At 42.9% G+C, this 25,000-nt stretch overlaps 1 protein-coding gene across 1 annotated transcript; it reads right to left on the bottom strand.

The window, feature by feature from the left end:
- Window positions 1–4: 4 nt before the first annotated feature.
- LOC120521565 (fibrillin-1-like) lies at window positions 5–21,230 on the bottom strand (the record flags this gene model as incomplete). Its single annotated transcript, XM_039743102.1, has 9 exons — window positions 5–108; window positions 970–1,095; window positions 4,010–4,126; window positions 4,939–5,064; window positions 10,685–10,807; window positions 10,978–11,103; window positions 15,378–15,446; window positions 18,312–18,470; window positions 21,108–21,230. Coding segments are annotated over 9 exons (1,073 nt in total), but the record flags the coding sequence as incomplete, so codon positions are not given.
- Window positions 21,231–25,000: the final 3,770 nt, after the last annotated feature.

Consider the following 25,000-nt stretch of genomic DNA (forward strand, 5'->3'; position numbering starts at 1 on the left):
CCTGTGTCAGTTCATAGCCGGGTGGGCAGATACATCTGTAGGATCCATCGAGATTTTGACAGGTTCCTGCTCCACATGTATTTGGGTTCACAAGACACTCATTAATATCTAAAAAAATAGAAAAGAAAGAATAGTCAAAACCTGAAGTAGGACAACCGTCTCCATCCAGTGGCGTGTAATTACTCGTGTCGCTTATTATGTAATGACAGGGATGACTCCTGACTGAATGAAGCACTGTGGCCTGATGCTTCGCCTCTGAACCTGAGGTTTAACCATCACATGTTTCCCAGTAATTAGTACCTCTACACTCTACCTGTCACTACTCAGCACAGAGGTAGAATTTAAATGAAAAAATAAATCAACAGTCTAAAATCTGCCACTGGACGCTAAGGACACAAAAGAAAGAAATGGCACTCAGTGTTTAAACTCCTAACAACCACCAGAGATAACGGATAAAGGGTTTGTATCATCCATCATGTGACCAAAGTAAGCGCCTGCCTAAGTCATCTAGCTCCTAAAGATCACAGACAAATCCGCACCAATGCTCCAAAAATGGATGGTTCAAAGTACAAAACAATATGCAAAAATTATTCAAAAGAGCAGTGAAACAAGCTGCAAAATGACAGACTCATGTTTTTTCTGACATAAATCAATTAATGTTGCCGGGACTCCCGAGATATTTTATTTTGATTTACATGGTCATATAGCTGTCACATCATAACACTATGGCGATGCTGGATATCAGATAAAAATGGAAGATGGACAAAGAAAAAAACACAAAGCAAACAAAAAAAACTCAAAGGCACAAAACAGTCCAAAAAGACAAGTCAACTGGCTAAAGAACGTGACACAGCCTATCCTTCAAATGCCATGCAAGGCTTGAGGGCACACGGAGTACGCTGTCGGTCACCACACCTCCCCTACCCTGGGGGCTTTGGCAATGAATTCCTTTCCTTCCATCTCACTTACCCACACAATTCCGACCATCATATGTAAGTTCGTAACCATCACGGCACACGCAGCGGAAAGATCCAATGGTATTTATACAATTTCCATTCCTACAGAGGTTACGAACCGTCGAGCATTCATCCACATCTAGGGAACAAAATGGGACAAACACATTAGAGCATTAAGAATGATGAAACAGTCGACCACATCTGAAAAAGAAAATGACAGCAAATCAAACACTCGTCTGCATAGGGATTACAAAGTAGAAGAACTAGATAGATAGATAGATAGATAGATAGATAGATAGATAGATAGATAGATAGATAGATAGATAGATAGATATGAAGAGGCTATATAATAGATAGATAGATAGATAGATAGATAGATAGATAGATAGATAGATAGATAGATAGATAGATAGATAGATAGATAGATAAGGTGCTATATAACAGATAGATAGATAGATATGAAAGGCACTATATAATAGATAGATAGATAGATAGATATGAAAGGCACTATATAATAGATAGATAGATAGATAGATAGATAGATATGAAAGGCACTATATAATAGATAGATAGATAGATGTGAAAGACACTATATAATAGATAGATAGATAGATAGATCAGGGAAATTCAAGCATCCAGTAGCTCAAACCCATCAGTAAAAGCAAACAGAACAATAAATAAATACCAAAAGGTCAAATGTGCCAGATGTCACGGCATCGGAAGGTAGAGAGGTGAGCAGGTCACGAATCACTCCTGTTGATAACAGCTTTATCAAATCTCACAGCAGTAGGACCAAATGATCTTGTAAAGCGTCGTGTTCTTCAGCGCGGTGCTGCGTTTTCTTCTCTGACCCCCCATTGTGCTGTGGAGGGGGTGACTGCTGTTGACAAGGATGGCCTGTACCTTCCTCCCCATTCACTTTTCCACCACAATTCCCAGTGAGTCCACATTCCTGCCCAGCGCCGTGTTGGCCTTCTTCATCAGCTTGTCCATCCTCTTTGTGTTCTTGTCTGTCACTCAGCCTCCCCAACAAATGGCAGCAGTAAAGAGGACGCTGGTAACGACTCTCTCACAGAACACACACAGTATTTCCCTTCATATCTTACATTGAATGATCGGAGTCTTCTGAGGAGAAAGCACCTGCTCTGCCCTTTCCTGCAGAGGACATCTGTGTCCACAGACCAGTCCAGTCTGTCATGAAGCTTGACACCTAGAGATTTATAAGTCTGCACCACCTCAATGTCCTCCCCTTGGATGTTACCAGGGTGAAATTGGGGTGGGCTAGACCTGTGTATGGACGTGTCCATATCTGTATACCGTAACATGGTGACAATGACAGGGAGCCTTTGATAGAGGAACACTGGACTGGTCAACAGGACAAAGTACAGTGAGTTTAAAAGCTGAACGCTGATTTATAGTTAAACTAGTCAAAGTCCCGGCATTGCCCGGGTAAATATCTATAATGGTTTAAATGAATAACACAAAGGTTTATGTGTTCTTCAAATGTTGACCCCTATGTTATTACTGGCTGCCCCCTCTGCCATCTCTGCTACCCCTCAATTAATCTGCCTACTCTCAGGGGTCGAGAGTTTATCCTTTTAGTGTCCGAGGGGATTCCATAATCGCTAGGTTGGCACTTTGAATTCTATTTCTTTGTATTTTCTGGTTTGCTGTGGCTCCACAAACTGATGATTAATTCCCCCGTGAATAAACCTGGATGTCTAGTTGAAAGATTGAATTATTGATACGGCATGTAAGCTGGGCAGATCTGGTTGGAATGGCAACCTGTACCAACCACAGACCTCCAGGACAGTAGTTGGGTACCCAAGTTGAGAACAATGGCAAAGAAAAACAAATGAGGAGACACATAACTACCACTTAGAGAACAATCAGGACAAGTTATGGGACCAAAGCGCTGCTGCCTCCTGAAGATGATGGCCGACACTACAGCTTATCGCTCTCTTCTCAGTTCTGGGTCTCGGCTCACTGAGCTTGTTGGAACAAACTGTAGTTAATATGGAGGTTGTCCTAATGGATTGGCCGTACATTACTTACGTATCTTTAAAAGGCAGCTAGTGACAGCATTATGAGGACAACATTGCCACCTTTCTTTCTTTTGTTCAGTATGGCATATCATATGTGATGGTAGCCATCATGACAGCGGTGCACCAGGGTAGGCGTAGAGTCCAGTTTGGTGAGGATCAGTTTCTAACAGATCTCGTGTTCGCCGATGACACCGTCATATTGGCCAATAAGGATGCAGAGGCCTCAGATATCCTCTACGACATCGCTCACATCGCCCAGTCGTACGGACTCAAAATCAACGTGGACAAGATGCAAGTACTGACAACCAATGGATTGCCAGCCATTGTTCAACTCGATGCCGTCCAGAACGAGCAGGTCCAAGAGTTCAAATACTTGGGGTCGTTGGTGCAGGAAAAGAAAATCGTGTCAACGGCAGAAATCCACAGCCGTGGTGTCTGTGAAAGTGAACCAACATCTCAAACCAAGACCAAAGGTCGCCTATTCCAGACCCTGATTCTGCCAATCCTCCTGTATGGATCAGAGACCTGGATCCAACTCAAATCAGATTTAGAGATGCTCGGGGTCTTCCAAATGCATAGTCTACTCCAGATTCTACATGTCTCTCTATGCCATCAAGTCCGAAATGAAGGAATTGGACAACTTTTGCAGACCATCGACGGGCAGATCCAGAAGTGATGACTACGTTGAGTTGGCCACTTGTGAAACACAACCGACAAGTGGCCAAACTCCTCAGGTGAAATCAACATGCCCAACGATCAGCGCCAAAGAAAACCCTGGATCAAGCAGGTCGAAGAAGAAATCGTGAGAATTCACAGACTTAATATCGAGGAGGCCAGCAACAGCAGCCATGGACCGTCAGGCATGGAAACACGTTATATGAACGATAATCGACAACCATTGGCACCCACAGCAGCATACGGGCTTAGAAGCCAATCCAAACCAAACGCCGGCTTAGGGATCAAAGAAGAAGAAGAAAGACGATGGTGTATCTGCATTCAGCGTCTTACCCACGCAGTCGTTGTTGTGCGAGAGTTCAAACCCTGGGTAGCACAAACAGTTGTAAGAGCCCACGGTGTTCTTGCACGTCCCGTTGCCGCAGGGTAGCCTTTCACATTCATCGACATCTGAAATACAAGCAAGAAAACACAAATCGGTCACGCTGTCCTGTTTTTAAGACAAATCGCTTTCAGTGTAACGTGCCACATGCACATCATTTTCAGTGTAACGTGCCAGTCTAGTCACAACACACATTGAGGTGGGAGTTGCAATGTAAGTCGACATTAAGACTGTCATTAAAGAAGCAAAGGAGGAAGGAAAGGTGCCATCGTGGCACACACTGAGTCAAAATACGTCCAAACAATGCCATGATCCATCACACAATTATGTGGTTTATGGGTCATTATTTTCGTTGATGATCATCATTTACTAAGCCTTTCCTTAAGCTGGTGTCAGAAGCAAGTCAATCAGTCATTTTCTAACCCGCTTAGTCCTGAACAGGGTCACGGGGATGCTGGAGGTGATCTCAGTTAGCACAGGGCAAACTAAGGACAGGGTGCCAGGGCAAACCACACACACACGGGACGATTTAGTGTCACCAATCCACCTAACATGCATGTCTTTGAGGAAATCAGAGCACCAGGAAGAATCCCAGGTAGACACATGCAAACTCCATGCAAGGAGGACACGGGATGTGAACCCTGGTCGGTCTCCACTTCACGGCTGCCACAGCATCACCGTGCCACGCCGAAGTCAGAAGTAATTCTAGTTAAACACTGCCAAGCGTGGAAAATGCAGACCCTGCCTTCTGAGCACTCAGCCTCAATAAGAGTCTCTGGCTCTTATTATAATGGGCTTTGCCAAGGGGCATCATTTTAAAGCAAACCTGCAAGAGCCGGTCCAGACTGGCTCACGTCACTGCGCACTTTCGGGCACTCACCAACACACATGGTTTGATCAGGAGTCGTCTTAAAGCCATTATGGCAGGTGCACCGGAAGCTTCCCACCGTGTCGATGCACTGTCCGTGACTGCAGACGTTTGGGATCTCCAGGCACTCGTTGCGATCTAAGAGGATGAAAAGGGAAAAGAAGACGGGGAGTGTGAGATTGATGCTGGCGACTCAAAAGAATCAAAGCAACGTGAAAAAGGTGCACCACAGATGATGAAATTCATACCCATGTGTCTGACCAGGGTCTCAAATGCAGGACACACAAAGTGGCTTACCTGATGGACTCCGTCTCCCTGTTTAGTTCTGCTTCAGGTCCCTGAAACCTTGTGGAAGAAAACCCTGAGAAAGACTCCGCTATGAGGATGGCACACCACTTAGGAATGAATGAATGAATGAGGTTTTTACATGTATTTGGAAATGCCTGGCATTCAAGGTACTTGGGCTTTAATGAAAGAAAAAGAAGGAATTTCCATTAAAAGAATGCAATTTTACGGAAGCCGAGAAAAGACGTGCAATATTGTTATTTTTTAAAATTGTCTCCTCGAGATAACATACTAATTTTATCAAGATCTCGAGAAAAAAACTTTGCTTTCTCGAGATAATTTTATCAATATGTCGAGAAAACAAAACTTAACCTTTGCTCCTGGCATCAGGCTCGCTTAGATTGCGACGCCTATAAAGCTGAAGCCTTGCTAACTGTCTTCTTAGATGATGGACACTAATTTTATTATTTTCTACGGGAGCCGAGAGAGGACGTGCAATATCGTTATTTTTTTAAATTGTCTCCTCGAGATAACAGACAAATTTTATCGAGATGTTGAAAAAACGAAAAATTGTTTTCTTGAGATAACAGAATAATTTTATCATGATCTCGAGAAAACGAAACTTAACCTTTGATCCTTGCATCTCGCTTAGATAGCAACACCTATAAAGCTGATGCCTTGCTAACTGTCTTCTTAGATGATGGACACTAATTTTATTATTTTCTACGGAAGCCGAGAGAGGACGTGCAATATCGTTATTTTTCTTAATTGTTTCCTTGAGATAACAGACTAATTTTATCGAGATCTCAATAAAACAAAAGATCTTTTTTTCTCGAAAATATAAAATAATTGTATCTAATGTTTAATGCTTAGTACAGAAGCTGAGAGATGATGTGCAATATGAGGTTTTTACATGTATTTGGAAATGCCTGGCACTCAAGGTACTTGGGCTTTAATGAAAGAAAAAGAAGGAATTTCCATTAAAAGAATGCAATTTTACGGAAGCCGAGAAAAGACGTGCAATATCGTTATTTTTTAAAATCGTCTCCTCGACATAACAGACTAATTTTATCGAGATCTCGAGAAAACGAACTTTGCTTTCTCGAGATAACGGAATAATTTTATTGCAATCTCGAGAAAACGAAACTTACCCTTTGCTCCGGGCATCAGGCTCACTTAGATTACGACACCTATAAAGCTGCAGCCTTGCTCACCGTCTTCTTAAATGACGGACACTAACGCTATTGTTTTCTAAACATATTTCAGCCTGCGTCAGCCCTTGATTGAACAAAAATGTGACGCGCTGATCAATACGGTTCTGCTCTTCTGCCATTTCAAACAGGACGTGGCTTCAATAAGCTAAACATTAAATGTCAGATACAATTATTTCATAACTTCGAGAAAACAAGATCTTTTGTTTTATCGAGATCTCAATAAAATTTTCCCATTATCTCGAGAAAACAATTTAAAAAATAATGATATTGCATGTCCTCTCTCTGGTTCTGTAAAAATCCACATTTTTACTTTGTCATTCTGGGATATGGAGTGTTGCTTGATGTGAGAAAAAAAAAAAAAGATCATTTCATTGATTTTAGCACAAGACGACCACCTAACAAAATGGCCAAAACAATGTGAAGGGGGGTTTGTCTGCATACATTCTGAATTCTTCCAAAATGAAATGAAGGTGAGGTGTGAGGCTCCTTAGAGTCAACTCGCTATCGTCGTGACTGACGCCCTGTGTCTGAGCTCTGAACTTTCGAACACTGGTGTGAAATCCATCCGTGTTTGCGTTATAATCCACAGTGCCGATTCCCTTCCTAATTTTAAACACTTCACTCTTTAATTTACTTAAACTATGAAGGTTCAGCTGATCCTCTTACCCCTGTGCCCTCCGCTGCTTTTATTTTACATTTGCTTTTCAAATTAAAAAAAAAAAAAAAAATTAAAATAGCAGGAAGAGAAAGCATTTGGCTAAAAATTCAAGCTCCATTCCCGGGATTTTCCTACAGCAGTGCAACTGGCTTGATAAGAGCCTTCAGACAAAGGGTTTCCTGGTCCTTGGCATTCCCACTAAGAGCCAATGTTTACATTGGAGCCGAAAAAGCGCCCGGCACGTTTTAAACACTTCACATCCTGCCTTTTCCTCCTTCTGTGACTTTCAGGCCTAATGGGGGTCTGTGATGAATGTTAGGCTGGCAGAAGGTGGCTAAATAAACGGAACAACCCCAAGACCATTTTCTTGAGACTCTTAGGGGAAAAAAGGAGTGAGTCGTTTCTGTGTGCAGTCGTGGCCAAAAGCTTTGAGAATGACACAAGTGTTGGATTTCACAAAGTCTGCTGCTTCAGTGTTTTTAGATCTTTATGTCAGATGTTTCTGTGGTGTGCTGAAGTAGAATTACCAGCATTTCATTTCAAAGGCTTTTATTGACAATGACATGAAGTTTATGCATTAGGAGTCCATATTTGAAGTGTTGGCCGTTCTTTCTTTGTCAAGACCCCTGCAATTCACCCTGGCAGGCTGTCCATCAACTTGTGGGCCAAATCCTCTTATTTATCTTCAGCCCTCCGTCTTCCAAAGCCCTTCTCCATTCTTCTTCCAACTTCCTCTCCACTTCCTCCTTTCCAGTTCTACACAACACAATGTCATCAGCCTGTGCCCGTGTCGGGGAAGGGTTTGGTCTTTTATCCAATGACTCAACACATTCATGACCACATCAAAGAGGTAAGGACTTCAAGAAGACATCTGGTACAGACCTCCTGGAACTCGGATCTTGTCTATTACCCCAATCCAAGTCCTCACTCAGTCATACACCTCCTGGACAAACCTCACACACTTCTCTGGTCCTCCTTTTAGTCCTACCATGCTGTCGATCAACTTCTAGGCCCAATCCTGACTGATGGCATTCTTGCATCATCTATGCTTGGAATTCGTCAGAATTGGTGGGTTTTTGTTTGTCCACCCGCCTCTTGAGGATTCACCACAAGTTCTTAATGGGGAGTTTCCTGGCCATGGATCCCAAAGTTTCGATGTCTTGTTCCTCGAGCCACTTAGTTGTTACTTGGGCCTTATCGCCCGGTGCTCCATCATGCTGGACAAGGTGTTGTGGATCACCAAACTGTCCTTGGATGGTTGGGAGAAGTTGCTCTCGGAGGATGTTTTGGTCCCATTCTTTATTCATGGCTCGAGATCGGGGCACCACAAGGTCAGAGCTTGCTCAAGAATGGCAGCAGGCAGGTGTGAGTGAGGTAAAGACTTGTGGAGGATGACCTGGTGGGTGTCAAGAAGGGCAGCAAAGAAGCCCAGAAAAACATCAGGAACAGACTGATGTTCTGCAAAAGGTACAGGGACTGGCCTGCCAAGGACTGCTGGGGTCAAGTCATCTTCTCTGATGAATCCCCTGGTAGCGGCGTTACCATCAGTCCTGTGTCAGGCCAACAGTAAAGCATCCTGAGACCCTTCCTGTGTGGGGTTGCTTCTCAGCCAAGGCAGTGGGCTCACACACAATTCTGCCTAATAACACAGCCACCAGGCCATCCTCCACTCACATCTGACTACTGCCATTCTTGAGCAAGCTCTACCCTGGTGGTGCCCCGATCCCGAACCATGAATAAAGAATGGGACCAAAACATCATCTGAGAGCAACTTCTCCCAACCATCCAATAACAGTTTGGTGACCAACAATGAACAATCCAGCATGATGGAGCAGCGGGCCATAAGGACAAAGTGATAACTAAGTGGCTCGGGGAACAAATTTTGAGCCCATGGCCAGGAAACTCCCATTGAGAACTTGTGGTGAATCCTCAAGAAGCGGGTGGACAAACAAAACCCCACCAATTCTGACAAACTCCAAGCATTGATTATGCAAGAATGGGCTGCCATCAGTCAGGATTTGGCCCCGGAGTTGATGGACAGCCTGCCAAGGGGAATTGCAGAGGTCTTAAAAAAAAAAGAAGGGCCAACACTGAATATACTGACTCTTTGCCTAAACTTCATGTAATTGACTTTGAAACGTATGAAATGCTTATAATTCTACTTCATTCTACCATAGAAACATCTGACACAAAGATCTAAAAACGCTGAAGCAGCAAACTTTGTGAAAACCAACACTTGGGTCATTCTCCAAACTTTTGGCCACGACTGTACATTTTGATAAAAAGTACAACGGTGGCTCAGTGGCTGAGAGCTTCGAGAGAAGTGGAAGGGCTTTTGTCAGCTGAAAGGCCAAAGAAGTGAGCAGGCGAGAGAGAGCAAGGCCATGGGAGCCGATAGAAGGAAGGGGTCCTGTCGTGGAGGCACCCAAGGATGGTCATGACGGAGGTGGCGGTGCCAGGTTGGTTCTGCGAGTAGTGTTAGAGGTGCCGGACCTTGGGAACGTGGCGTGCTGCGTTTGAGGGAATGACAGGGTCCTGATGTATGCGAGGCAAGAGGAGAATAAAAAGGCACGACACACATGACATATGGATTTGAATTGGTTTCTTGGGTTAATTTATCATTCATTTTATCCATTTAAGATGGACAACGTTACATGGATGATCTAATTATTCATTTCAAGAAGTGCACTTCACTTCTGTTTTCGATTTGGAGGTCTTTGTGAAAATAAAAGCACTAAGCACGTTACACCAATGTGTCCTCAGTGCCCGGCTCATCCTCGGACATGACTATCAAAGACCATGATGCCAACTGCGGGCGCCCAGGGGTCACGTGACACAACTGTTCCAACCATTTGTATTCACACTCTTTATTTACATAATCTGAGCAAGTCAGAGGCAGTCACGACGTACCCCCTTGACTCGACACGTGTAGTGTGACATCCTCGGCCACTTTGTCACAGCGCCCTAGGACTAGTCATGATGACATCAAACAGGCCAGAATCTGGTACAAATGATAGGGTGCTGATCATGTGTTTGGCAGAGTTGAGAACCAATGAGCACTCAGCTGGGTGGACAAAGGAAACTATAGCGATGGTGAAGAGCGAGAGTCTACAAGGGCAGGAAAAAACAGAGAAGAGCAATGGGGACTTCGGGAAATGAAGGAGAATGGAGCTAACACAGGAGAGATTTGAGGAGCTTTGGTGGCAACACAAATGTCTAGTCGGTGGCTTATGTTCATTTTGGTGTGCTTCACATTGACGACCTGAAGATACTCTCGTGTAGCACTAAGAAATATGAAAGCTGACCTGAGAGGTTGTGATTGAGAGTTGTAATTCATCATGCCCTGGGATTTCTGCCCATGTACAGTAACCTGACATCCTCAACTGCCATCGTTAAGTGTGTCGTGATCTACAACTCGAAGTCGGGTGGTGTGACGCCAGCCTAAGTCATGTCTACTGAGATCATACAGTACTGGAGATTCAGAATTTATCACGATCATATGAATATAATATTTCCTTTGGACAACAAAGTAAGAAATAAGCTTGATGACATTACAAGAAGAAAGAGAACGGTTGTGAAAGGCTAACAAATCCCAACTTACCGAGACACTGTCCCGTTGGGGTGAATCTGTAACCGGGCTTGCATTCACAGCGGTAGCTGCCTGGGATGTTGGTACAGACTGCATTTCTTTGACACACCGGCCCATTCTGGCATTCATCGATGTCTGTCGCAGAAAAGAAAGGTCAAAGGTCAGCTTTTGGAAATGACTGTTTTGGAGGTCCTGTCCACGGGCGGACTCCACAAATCTCCAGTCAGGTTTTGCTTTGCGTTTATTGAAATCTCATCATCATAAAAGTTAAACGATGCTTCAAATCTCCGTTTTGGAGACCATACCTTCACAGATGAGGAGCTTGTCGTTGTAGAGGAAGCCTAGCGGACATTCGCACATGAAGCTGCCGATCATATTGATGCAAAGGCCAAACTCACACAGACCATGGATGTCTCTGCATTCGTCGATATCTGTCAAACAAGAGTCGTCTTTAATACGGAGCTGGAGGACTGTGAAGTTAAACGTTCAAATATAAAACTCTTTAAGTGTGTTTAGATCCCAAAACAATGCAACTTTTAAAACCATTTCTTGCATATAATGGTGGTTATCTATATAAAAAATCGTTATATAAGATTCCTTGAGTTCTCGAGGCCTGTGCTGACCAAATCTGTGGGGTCCACTGCTAACTGCTCAGTCTGTCACTATGGCTGTTAATCGCTAATCGCAGTGCAGCACTCCATTAACAAAGTAATAATACGACCGATTACAATACCTTACTCTACAACTGAGACTGAGCGAGGAGTCTGAGGGTCTGGACTGGCGAGGGTCCTGATAAAAAACCAAGAGCTAGGCTTTTAGTGACTGTAAAATGGGTAAAATGCATGCTGAAAGAAATCTCTCAGTCTAAAAGTTAGTTTTAAAATATTTACAACATTAGAACACTCTGGACGAGAAGAGGCCATTCAGCCCAACAAAGCTCGCCAGTCCTGTCCACTTCCTTCCAAAAAAAACATCAAGTCGACCTTTGAAAGTCTCTAAAGTCTTACTGTCCACCACACTACTTGGTCTCTTATTCCAAGTGTCTATTGTTCTTTATGTGAAGAAAAACTTCCTAATGTTTGTGCGAAATTTACCCTCAAGTTTCCAACTGTGTCCCCGTGTTCTTGATGAACTCATTTTAAAGTCACCGTCTCGATCCACTGGACTAATCCCCTTCATCATTTTAAAGACTTCAGTCAGGTCTCCTCTTCATCTCCTGTAAAGGCTCAGCTCTTTTAATCTTTCCTCATAACTCATCCTCTATAGCCCTGAATCAGCCTCGTTGCTCTTCTCTGGACCTTCTCTTGTGCTGCTATGTCCTTCTTGTAGCCTGGAGACCCAAACTGCCCACAGGACTCCAGATGAGGCCTCACCAGTGTGTTATGAAGGTTGAGCAGATCCTCCTGTGACTTGTACTCCACACATCAAGGCGCTATATAACCTGTTAGCCTTCTTAATGGCTTCTGAACACTGTTGGGAAGTTGATAGCTTAGAGTCCACTATGACTCCTACATTCTTCTCATAAGCTGGACTCTCAATTTTCTGACCTCTCATTGTGTATTCAGACCTCACATTTTTATTTCCTACGTGTAACTCTTTACATTTACTGGCATTAAATTTCATCTGCCCAAGCCTGTCTGCTATCCAAGTCCTTCTGTGATGATATAACAAATTCCAAACTATCTGCTAATCCACCTATCTTGGTATCATCTGCAAACTTACAGTAACCATCTTATTACTTGTATTCCTATCCAAATCATTTATATTTATATATATATTAAAAATAGCAGCGGCCCCAGCACTGATCCCTGTGGAAAGTTCGTGAAAATTCAAAGCAAATAGTCCACACAAGAATAAAGAAAAAAAGGTTATTACACACGTAGAATAAAAGGCAAGAAATGAGAAAAAATGTATCTTCTCTAAACTTAGCTTTTCTTGTAAAACTTTAGTTGTTTCTATACTTAAAGATTCTTTACTTCTTCTTCTATACGCTTTAAACGTACGGCGCAGCACATACAATTAAGAGCTTTGTCTTTCATGTTACTTGGCATGCAAGGCCCAGTTTAAAACCACGTGCCCTCTACGGCTTACACATGGCATGGCTGATCACTAACTGATAATAACGTTTAGTCCGAGAGGCTAGAAAGAGTTAGAATATACCAATTCAATTCAACTGATGGGGGTTATAGGAACCTCTCATAGATTATGCACTAATATTTAGTAAAACATTTATATAATTTAAGTAACTAGCAAATGGCTCTTACAGTGACCTCTTGGGCACGGCCATCAGCAGAGTGTCTGTCTGCGGAGAGAGTGTCGACCTCGTCATTGAGAGGTTTACTTACCTCGGCAGCGACAGCAATTATATTTATTTCTACTAGCCAACCCGCGGCGGACCATACGCCGCATAATCAGGCCGGTTTTTTTAATGATTTTTAAGCACAGGGAGAAAATTAACATTTGAAAAATCGGTAATGTAATAAATCAGCATGAAAAGCAACATTGTAACAATGCACGGAACGAACCAACACACAATCGTCCGTGACTAAAAACTGGCGGACCGCCATCGCGCCTTTTCCTCCCAGATGGAGGGATGGAGGTGGACGGCGCTGAGGAGCGGAGGGTGGAACGGGAGGAGAGGAGAAGGACGTCCACTCCGCTCCCTCCGTCATGCTAGTCTGCTGATTTCTCGTTCAGTATGCACTGCCTGCTCATGTGCCCACCTCCAAATCGTCACTCGAGTCGTTGTCGTCTTTGGACAGTCCAGATGCACCTGTGACTCACGTAGACTTTTCATTGCTCTGTGCGGTTTTGGCTGCCTTTCTATATATAATCCACCAAGACACCCGACCACGGCGGGAGGGGGGTGTGTACAAAGTGCTGGAGCATCTAAGACGACGCATGTTTGTCGCGGATGTGAATTGCTGTATGTAGCGTGTAAAACAGTTTGCTATGCTGCACACGATCGTGGTCGTAACCGAAAACTCTGTTTTTAAAGACTGCTTACTTCATTGTGTTTTAACCTCAGTTGTAAAGGATTGTTTTAAGGATCCCATGGGATACTCCTCACAAGTCGTTTTACACGCTGCATATGGCGATTGACATCCGCGAGAAACATGCCTCTATTAACAGTCAACGTGGCTCGGAGCTGCAGTTGGCCTCTATGACAGACGAATATAAATGACGCCGGTTTTTTCTGTGTCGTCGCGTCCGAGTTGGTGGGTGTGGCTCTGTGAGTTGTCGTCGTATCCAATGGTCTTGGAGTTGGTGGGCGTGGCTCTTCCTGCGTGCACCATAGGTGTCTTACTTGTCGGCGGCTTAGTGAATCCACGCCCCTTCCGGCGTGCTTTCCATGGGTGTCTTGCCTTAGTGAATTATATACTGTATATAGATAGCACATTTTCATAGAAATATTTTACAGAATGAAGTACTAGGGTGTTGTGCCATGTTAGCCATTATGAATGTAGAGAAAAGCCAAGCAAAACGACAACCTTTTATTGGCTAACTAAAAAGATTACAATATGCAAGCTTTCGAGGCAACTCAGGCCCCTTCTTCCGGCGAGATGTAAACAGAATGTATTACATGCTGATGTACAAACAAGATGTATTACAGAATGAAGAAAGAGAAAAAAGACAAATATAAAAATAAAATTAGGTGATTTTAATTAACATACGAATAAAAGTAAGGTCTGATGGCCATGAGGACAGAAAAAACAAAAAAAAATTCTAGATGGCTGTAGAAAAAAACAAAGTCTGCAGGGGGGTCCAGGCCACGAGACCACCCAGTCCCCTCTAGACATTCTACATAACACAAATGATCTCAATCAGTCCTCATGACATGTCTCTGGTTAATCAGTCAGTAGATGGAGGTCATGAGGTCGCTGGAAAGGGGTGTGTGGCGCTTCTGATATCTCAGCAAAAGGACGAAGGTCCAAGTCTTTAGAGTTCTGGTGCCCCCTGTTGTGAGACATGGATGCTATCCAGTGACCTGAGACTGAGACTGGACTCCTTCACGTGTGTCTCTGCTGGTTTGACTTTGTGTTGTTCATGGGGTCCCAAATGAGGCACATGACCTGCACTGTGATGGAGCATCAGTTACGACACTACAGCCATGTGGCATGATTACCCAAGGGTGATCCAGCTCATTGTTGAGGACCCTAGTGATTGGGCAGGCCAAGGGGCGCACACGTAACAACTGGGTGTGGTGGATTGAGGGTCATTTCCAGAGGGTGGGACTAGGCCGCGTGTCTGCCTGGGGGGTTTTCCAACCAGGATCCCAAGCTGTTTTGTCGTGTGGTGGGTGCGGCAACATGTTGTACCAGTGCATGCTCCCCTACCTGACCTGACCTGACTCTATAACTGGTAAAATAACTGTAGAATCCCCAAAGGTATGCCCGACTGAAAAACAGAGCAGGGAAATGTCAGTAAAGTGATCCGACCAACCTGTGGTGTTTTCTGTTAGACAACCCTAAACCGCAGCCAATGCATCAATCAGGAGGCTGGTGGAGAAGTCGAGTTCATCTTTTATCTTTAAGTCGTTTGCTTAATTCACAGTATAATATTAATACACAAACTTCTCTGCATGTTAGCACATCTGAGATGTCTCAGGAGTTAAAGTAATCTTATCAGCCCCTAAACTGCGTTCTTCTGGCATCACCTGATTGATGGCACCAGCTATGAAGAACGAAAAAGGTGTAGACGTTACCTTCAGGTACCCCTGTGATTCCGATGACAAATCCTGGTCTTGAACTTCCACAAAGGATTGTAAACTCATCTGGGAAAACAAAACCAAACAGTTGTGACCTCGTGAACTGCTTCTCCTGGTCCCCGCTGTTGGGAGGTTTTAAGGCAGAGTGAAGTAGAGAAGGGCCAGTTCACACAACCCGACTTTCAAAACCCCAAAGTGGCTGTGCCGCGCACATCGCAGAACATTCTTTCTTTTCATTGTCTTGTGGTCGGAGTGGTGCGCGTTGAACACGATCAGGTGCAGATTGTAGTTTACATTTTTGTGTTAACTGAGGTTTTTGCACATGAAGAATCGTATTCTGATGTTTCTTTTGCATTTTGAATTCAATTAAAGAAGTCATTTTTTGCATCGTGCGGATTTTCTTTATTCACAGAAGCGCTTTGGTGTTGGTCACGTGACAGCATCGCCGTGCTAGTGACATCACGCAGCGCCTACATATAAATGTGCATTCAGGTGGTCCCTTGATGGAGTCAAAAATCTTTCATTCGTTACGCTCGGGGCGTCATGTCGGGTTTTGAATTCTCTACTCTTTCACTTGCCCTTTTGGTTCTGGTGGCTCGGTTTCATTTCACTTCCTGGTATTTCTCTCCTGCACTTGACCTTTTTGACTGCGATTCTTGCCATTCTGTTCATCTCCTGGTCTTTATCGCTCACAATAATCCTGGACACTTTGCATGTGCTAACAGAGATGAACGTCACAATCAACATGAGAAGCGGAGACCATTCGGTCCATCAATAATAGCTAAGCTGTTCCAATATCTCAGATACGTCTTAAACGTTATTAAGATTTATGCTTCAGCCCAATGGTGGTGCTGATCGACGAAAATTTCCCATTATGCTGTGCTCACCCGTGACTTTGTTCAACCAAACAATTGGTTGGAAATGTTAGAGAGACTTTGTTTTTCCCAGTGCCCCATGATGCTTTGTGAGGCCCAGAGTGACATCACAGCACTGTGGCAGCCATGTCATGCATGCATATTACATGATCGCTGCTCGATTTGCCTCCTACTGCATGCATTAAAAAATAAATTAATTAATAAATATATAAAATGTTACATTTGAGGAGTGGCTAAGCTGACAATAATGAGAATATTATGAGTCCTGCCACTGGATTTTCAACACTCATCTCAGGCGCAGCACCACATGGCTAATTTGTCTCATAGCAATACAATGACACCACCTTTATACTGTATATACTCGCATTTAAGTTCTCCCGCGGATAAGTCGGGTTTTGATTTTACAGTATAATTTCTGGTATTTTATAATGTCGATCGTATAAGTCGAATGTGGAAAACTTACGCTATTGGTCCAAGAGATTACGATATGCTAACGCCCACGGAGCACACTGCCTTTTATTTCTATGTATTGAGCCTACGTGGCCATATTCCTAAGCGACGTTTGCACTGTTTTGTTTTTTTGTATCTCACACCCTCATACGCCTTTATTGTAAGAGTATCCCTTATCTACGATGGAATGTTCGATCAGAAGAAAACACAAAGCTAGTTTTAAATTACTGGCAAAAGAAATTGGTAACTACGCTGCTGCAACAAAATTCGATGCACCTGAGAAACTGGTGCAAGATTGGAAGAGGCAAGAAGATGTAAAAATAAATAATTTAAGGGTCGCATTTTTGAAAGGGCGTACAAGTCGGGTCTGATTTTATGATCGATTTTCCGGGTTTCAAGACCCGACTTATACTCGAGTATCTACGGTACTTTGCACACTCCCGGTCATTGAAATCGCTATCAACAAAGGTGTCAGAAATGACAATGCCCATGATAAAACACAAAACGGCACTATTGGAGATGTTAAAATTGTGTTGAAATAAACGCAACTGCTAGTTTCGGAGGGTTCCAAATTGATGTGCCAACTAATTTTGGAGACCAACGAGTCGGTAAAAATTGTTAAACCAAACGCCAGATTGTGACAACCAGATTTTGAGGCGATAATATAAAATTCTACAAGATGCTGTGGCGTCTACGACGACTGCATCAGGATGCATTCCCGAACAGCTCACGCATTAAGCAACATTAGGGATGAGCGTGACTACGAATTTCTCTCCACGATGTGGCGATTTTTGGTCCATGTACTTTTTGGTATCACTTAAAAAAGAACAAGAGACACTTATTTGATTTTCAACTGAAAAGGCAAAAATGCGAAATAATTACTTTTTCCCTTTTGCACATCAGAAAAGAAAAATGCAAGAAACGAGAACGAGAAAACGCCATTTATTTATTTCGCAGTAAGTAACAACAATAACGTTCATAAAAGAACGGCTACATCAATGAAGCAAAGTTTGTGAAGCTTGTATTTTTACCTGAAAGACGCGACTCTGTTTTTCTGAAGTCATGTCTTCGTCCCGCAGTGTCACTCTTTTGCTGTTCTGAAAAACAACGTACTGGTCCATCCTCTGCTGATGCCATGCAGCGTAACTTCAAGGCCGTCGATCGATGTGTTGTGAGGAGGACTGTTCGCACGTGTCGTCAAAAATCACGCAGAAGAAGAAGTACTTCTGCCCTCTGTTTTGTTGTTTTTGAGCTGTTACAATTTCATTATTTGAATCACAAATACATCCAGAAACGTATGCGTAATTTTAAATTTATGACTGCTATTTGTTACCATAGAATTAAAAAAATACCTTATTTTCCCTCATTTTATTCTTTAATCAAAAATCAAAATCTGAAACTTCCTTTCATTTTCGTTTTTTCGTTTTTGCTTCGAAAATGAAATTTCAAACACCAAAAAGTACACGGAGCCATTGTTCTGCAGATTTTGAAAGCTGGTATGCAGTAAGAAAATTGTGGCTAAAATGGTGCGGTGTGAAGCAGCCACTAAGGTGTAAGTGAGAATCGGGACCCTCCCCCTACTCCGATGACCAGTGCTTGTACTTACTGGTTCCAGGCAGTGGACACTGCTCACACGGTTTATTCCAGGCTCTTCCGACATTGTAAGAGCAGCAGCATATCTTCTTGGTGACGTTGAACGGCAGCTCATCGTTACAAGTTCCATTGTCTGAATGGTAGTCTCTATAGCACATACTTTTTCTCATGTCTGTTCATTCAAAAGAAAAATACAATTCAAGTCCCATTAAAGTCTCATTTAAAATATGCTGTACATAAGATGCTTGGGCTTTGTATACCCTCTATATATGACGTCAGCTTCACGCGATCAGGGAATGTTTAACGGGATCTGCACAGAGACACCTAAGTAGTGCAGTCGGACACACTCATTGGCTGCCTTTCCCTCTATAAACCTTGAATGGAGGACCCCTGATGTCACTTCCAGGTCCAGCAACCAAAGTCCTGCCTCTCCCGCCTGACCGGAAGTCATCGTTCATGGTAGAGTCAGACTTCTATAGAGACGGAGCTACCCGGTCCACAGCCTTTCTCCCACCGTAATTCCCTCGGTCCACCTTGACTTTGTATCTTGTTATTGCTTTCCTTTGGCATGTAGCCATCTAAGGGGGCAACTATCTTTAGGGTTGGTATGAGGCAGGTAGTGAGCAGGACCTGGTCTTCACCAGACATGGTGCTGCTGGGAGTTCTGTCCAAGGAGTCCAATCTTTGTCTCATCAGATCAGAGAATCTTTTTGCTGTCAAAGTCCTTCAAATACACATTTGACAAACTCCTTTACTGTGTATACATGCACCTGATTGATGGAGCCCTTCTAACAGGTTCTCCCATCTTATCAGAGGACCATTGTTAGAGTGACTATTGGGTTCTTGGTCATCTCCTTGACCAGAACCCTTCTTGTGTGGATACTCGGTTTAGCCGGAATACCAACTCTAGGAAGAGTCTCAGTAGTTCCAAACATCTTCTGTTTCACAATTCCTGAGGCCACTGTGCTCCTGGGAACACTCCACGCTTTAGAAAAGGTTCGACCTTCTTGCCCTGATCTCTGCCTTCCCACAATTTGACTGTGGAGGTCTACAGAGCGCTCCTTGGACTTCATGGCTCGGTTTTTGTCCTGACATGCAGTATGAATTGTGGGACCCTCTATACACAGCCAAACGGGTGCCTTTTTAAACGACGTCCAATCAATGCAGTTTGCCACAAGTGGACTCTAACCGAGGTCTTGAAACGTCTCAAGGAGAATTAAAGCAAAACTGACCGCAGTTTGGGAGTGTCACAGGAAAGGGTCTGAATACTTCTAGGAATGAGCGATTCATGTTTTTAATTTTTAATAAATTTACCAACCTTTCTGAAGACACGTTTTCACTTTATTATTATGGGTTACAGGGGGAAGATCGAGCAATAAAAACAGAAAATGTATTCTTTTAGCCCTAAATCTACAACACAATAAAGTGTGCAGAAAGTGAACGGGTCTGATTAATTTCTGAATCCACTGTGTATGTACAGTATGTATGTATGTATGTATGTATATATATATATATATATTTAAATGTATATACTGTATACATATATATATATATATATATATACATATTTATACACTGTATATATTCCACCTTAATAAAAGGACAAGTGTCTGTCTGTGTGTCTGAGTATCTGTGTGTCTATCCTGTTGCTGTTTCTCTGTTAAATGCCAATTAGTATGGAATACATAAAAGTAGTGCTAATGTTTCTGATGTACCATCTGTTGGAATGAATAATGTGATGCATTTCATTACTTTGTGTAATAACCATCTGTTGGAATTAATAATCTGTTGGAATGAATAATGTGGTGCATTTCATTACTTTGTGTAATAACCATCTGTTGGAATTAATAATGCGACGCATTGCATTACTTTCTGATGCACCATCTGTTGGGATGAATAACCCGATGCATTTCATTACTTTGTGATGCACCATCTGTTGGAATGAATAATGCGATGCATTTCATTACTTTGTGATGCACCATCTGTTGGAACGCAGTATTACTACATTCATTACAAAATACAATAGATGGTGCACTGCACACGTTAATGCAGAGTATGCAAAGGTCTGCGTTGATCACATAGATTTCATCTTGTCTCAGACAGGCATCACAGATATATATTTAAATATGGTTCATGTGTATTGTAATATTATAATGCTGATTTTTAAAAGGCATTTGAACACTAATTGCACTGCCTGGGGATGGGGAGGTCAAATGAAAGTCCCACTGAGGCCTCCCTAAAGCCGAGGGCCAGCCCCGGTTCTTGGATCCCATGAGTGATAACCACTGGTTGTGAAGTCTTCCAGCAGCCTCCTTAATCTCTGGGACTTTGAATGTCCTCTCGATTGATTGCACTGGTGGTCTCAATTGACCTGAGGAGTCATAGATTAAAAATTTGCAATGTTACAAAGACAAAATGATCAGGTAACCAAGATCTATAATTGTTTAGCTGAGTAAAGTTATACGCTAAGGAAATGAAGTGAAACTTGAAAGACTGTCATCCCCAAATGCACGACTAGCATGGAGTGGGTTTTTCAGATGCAAGGCTCAAGGCTGAATGAGTTCTGCAGCCCTGCCACTTGTGTGTGTAAATGATGGCCTGATGTCTCATTAGGTTTGGCTCCTGCTTTTCATTGGATACGTCTGGAAATCCTTTGGCTTCCTGCAGCCCCATACTAGACGATGGACGGCTCTGTATAATTTAGACCTACCCCAGTATGTAGACCTCTGCTGCGACTCTCAAATGGAAACATCTGATTGGCCTTTGAGCTTCTAGCTTTCGGAGACTCAGGGTGCCGTAAAGTGCTTACCCATGCAGTTGTTTCCTCCATTGACTTGCATGTAATCGGGTGGACATATGCAGGTGTAGTTGCCAATTGTGTTGTAACATCTTCCAGGACCACATATGCCAGGTGCCTCGCACTCATTAACATCTGAAATGACACAGCGAATGCAACAATTAGCCAGTGATGATATGCAGGAATGACCTTCTTTAGTGAAAAACCTCCCCTGGTGGTCACATACTGTAGTTCTCCTCACTTTAACGTCTTTCACACAAGCAGGCTGTCCCTGGAGATGACGAATCAAGTTTGGATCAAGAATCCCAAGCTGACCTAACAACTTTCTAGGGTAAGCCCTAATGACATATGTGACATGCAGTGTGCTGTATTAAGAGGTGGCATCCCACCCGGGATCGATGGCATTCCTGGTCCCAGATAAAATGGGTACATCGGGGGGAGACAGCCATCCAAAAGTGTATACTTCCCGATGCACTAGGTGGCAACGCGCCCGGACTGGTGCACCCAAACATAAACCCACAGGGTATACTGGAATCATTGAAAGATGCTGAGAAATGAGTTCACGCTTTTGTTTTCAGTCGACGAGATTACTGTAATGCACTCCCCTCAGGACCACCCAAAAAAAGACATCAATCGATTGCAATGAGTGGTCAGAATCTTAACTAGGCAAAGAAAATCCGAACACATTTCTCCAGTCCTGATGTCACTACACTGGTTACCTGTGCCATTCAGAATTGACGTTAAAATCCTGCTTATGGTTTATAAAGCCTTGAATAATCTGCTCCATCTTATATATCGGAGTGTCTGACATCTTATATTCCAAATCGCAACCTTAGATCTTCAAATGAGTGTCTCCTTATAATTCCAAAAGCTAAACTTAAAAGAAGTGGTGAGGCTGGCGACCTTCTGCTGCTATGCACCTAAAATCTGGAACAGCCTGCCAATAGGAATTCATCAGGCTGATATGGTGGAGCAGTTTAAAAAACTGCTAAAAACACATGACTTTAACATGGCCTTCTCATAGCTTCATTTTAATTTAATCCTGATGCTCTGTATATTCAATTAATTATCATAACTATTAATGGTGGCTCCAAAATCCGTACTAACCCCTACTCTCTCTTCTGTTCTTTTCCTGGTTTTCTGTGGTGGTGATCTGCACCACCACCACCTAATCAAAGCACCGTGATGTCCCTACATTGATGGATTAAAGGCCAGAAGTCCACGTGACCGTCATCATCAAGTCCTTCCATGAGATCCCTGAATACAATGAGGACTGATCATTTATGTTAGGCAAAATGACTAGAGGGGGCCGGGTGGTCTCGTGGCCTTGGGACCCCTGCAGATTTTGTTTTTTTTTCTCCAGCCATCTTATTACCTCATTTACCTTATTACCTTATTTTTATTCTATGTTAATTAGTGTTCTCTTACTTTAATTCTTATTTTTTGTCTTTCTTCATCATGTAAAGCACTTTGAGCTACAATATTTGTATGAAAATGCGCTATAGAAATAAAGGTTGTTGTTGGGAACTGTAGTCCCTTTGGGCAACCCTGTTGGGTGCCGTGGGTGCCACCAGGGGGAGCTCTAAGACAGTGTTGTCCCTGCTTTGAGGTGCGTCTGCCATGCAATGTCGTGGCACCAAATATTCCTGGGTCCAGAATAAAAAGGGCCACCTCACCTCCTCTGGCAAGTCAGAGTCAGGAGGAGGAGGAGGAAGACGAGTGGAAGGAGAAAGAAATGGAGGATTCTGTTGTGCTGTGTGGCGCTCAACGGGGTGAGAAGACACCCACTGAGGTACTTTTGCAAATAAAAGCACTTTATTTGAACCCGTGACTGTTGTGTTTCAGTTGTTTGGGACTCAGATACGCCCCCTAGAGGCCACAATGTACAAGCGGGAATATACACATTCCGTGATATTTCTCTGTTGACGTTTTGCTATCACAGTTCTTTGTTTCCTACCATGTTAATAATAATGATATCGCGCCCTGGACTCGTAAGTGGAAGTGCACTGAATATGAACAAACTGAACTGACGTGCACTTTAGCCCTGTACTCGGATGGTTGTCTCTGAATGCAGAAAAAGCAGAAATGTCAGTGATTGGAGGGACTGATGCTGACCACAATAACATTCTTATGCTCTTCAACTCGGTTGGAATCCCAATTAGTTTTACACAATCGGCACATAATTCAGGAGCTATCTGACACAAGCGTGTCATGCAAAACACGCATTACAAAATTTTTCAAAACCTGTGTTTTCCATTTTAAAAATGTTGGACAATTAAGACATTATCTAAATTTGCAGGATACTGATAAATTAATTCAAGCATTTGCTTCTAGTAGGATTGACTACTGCAACGCGTTGCTCACTGGCTGCTCAAATTGTTCTTTAATTCTACATTTTATTTATAGAGCGCCTTTCCCATACTCAAGGCACTTACAGAATTTAAGAAAGAACGGCAGGGTATACAGTATATAGCATTGTACAAACCAGATAAATAAATGAAGATTAAGACAGTAAATTCAGAGAGAAAGCCTAACGGACAACATAATTGATGGTCCAGCACACACACACAGGTTACATGAGCATCTTGACATAGAGAAGGGTAATAAAGTCAAGTAGACCTTCCTGAACGGATGAGATTTTAGTTGTTTTTTTAAAAGAATTCATGGAGTCAGCTGATCTGATTCATTTCGGTAGGTCATTCCAGAGTCTGGGCGCTATACAGCTGAATGTCACCCGTGTGGGGCACAACAAGATTGGCAGAATCAGAGGACCTTAGTGGGTGGACAGGCACATAGTGATGCCTTCAGTCAATTCCAAATGCTGCTGCAAGAACCAGAAAATACGAACACATAACCCCCGTCCTCAAGTCCAGGGAAATTTAGGGCTGATTTCAAAATCCGCCTTTTAACTTATAAAATCTTAAATGGCCGAGGCTCTGCTTACTTATCTGAGCTTATCCAAAGCACACATTCATATCTCAAGATGCCAGCCTGCTCAAGATTCCAAGGATTCATTAAATAACAATGGGGGGGAGTTGAGTTTTTACTTACAGCACCATGAAGCTGTGGAATGATCTGCCTACTAATATAAGAGATGCCCCTTCAGTCTCAGCTTTCAAATCAGGCTGAAGACTCACGACTTTAGTCTGGCATACCCTGACTAGAGCTGCTGCCTAGCTGGGCTTACATCTCTGTTAGTTATATATATATATATCACAATATTTATAAACCATAACTAACCCTCCTCTATTCTGTTTCTCTTCTCGGTATCTAGATGTGGCATTTGATGCCACTTCTCTACTGCCAGGCTGATCTTCTGCATCTCAGATAAAGATATCATTGGGTGGAAGGATCCTCTCATCAGACTGGACGGCCAGCGCAGATTCCACTATAGAAAAACTCGGGCGCGGGTAGGCGGCCAGTTGGCCGAGTTCTCCAGGATGGTGACTTTGTTTTTGACTTCTCTTGCATGATTTTAACATCCTCCATTGTCAACTGGCCATAGTTTACAGTTCATCAGTTAACTAACGTGTTGTTTTCAATTTGTGTGTAATCAATCCCATCTTGTTCTCTGTTCGTTTTAACAAATCTCCATTTATATATGTGTGCCAGTTCTGTATTCGGTAATCAGTATCATGGAGACTTGTATGCTATTAACTGAGAATTGTTCACAGTGCCATGCGCCTGCACTCAGTGAAGGGCGCTATAGATAAAATAAGTTGTGTTGTATTGTATTGCATACACAGATTCTGTACAGATCAATTAGATACTGATTAAATATCAGTTCTCTAGCAGGATAACCTAACAGCACAATCGGACATTTTCCCTAAAAGATGCCCACTTTTTATGTCGTCATCATTGTCATGGAAAAATGAACCTCATTACCTTTACGATGTCAGGATAGT

The sequence above is a fragment of the Polypterus senegalus genome, unplaced genomic scaffold, assembly GCF_016835505.1.
Source record: "Polypterus senegalus isolate Bchr_013 unplaced genomic scaffold, ASM1683550v1 scaffold_2605, whole genome shotgun sequence".
Taxonomy (NCBI): Eukaryota; Metazoa; Chordata; class Cladistia; order Polypteriformes; family Polypteridae; genus Polypterus; species Polypterus senegalus.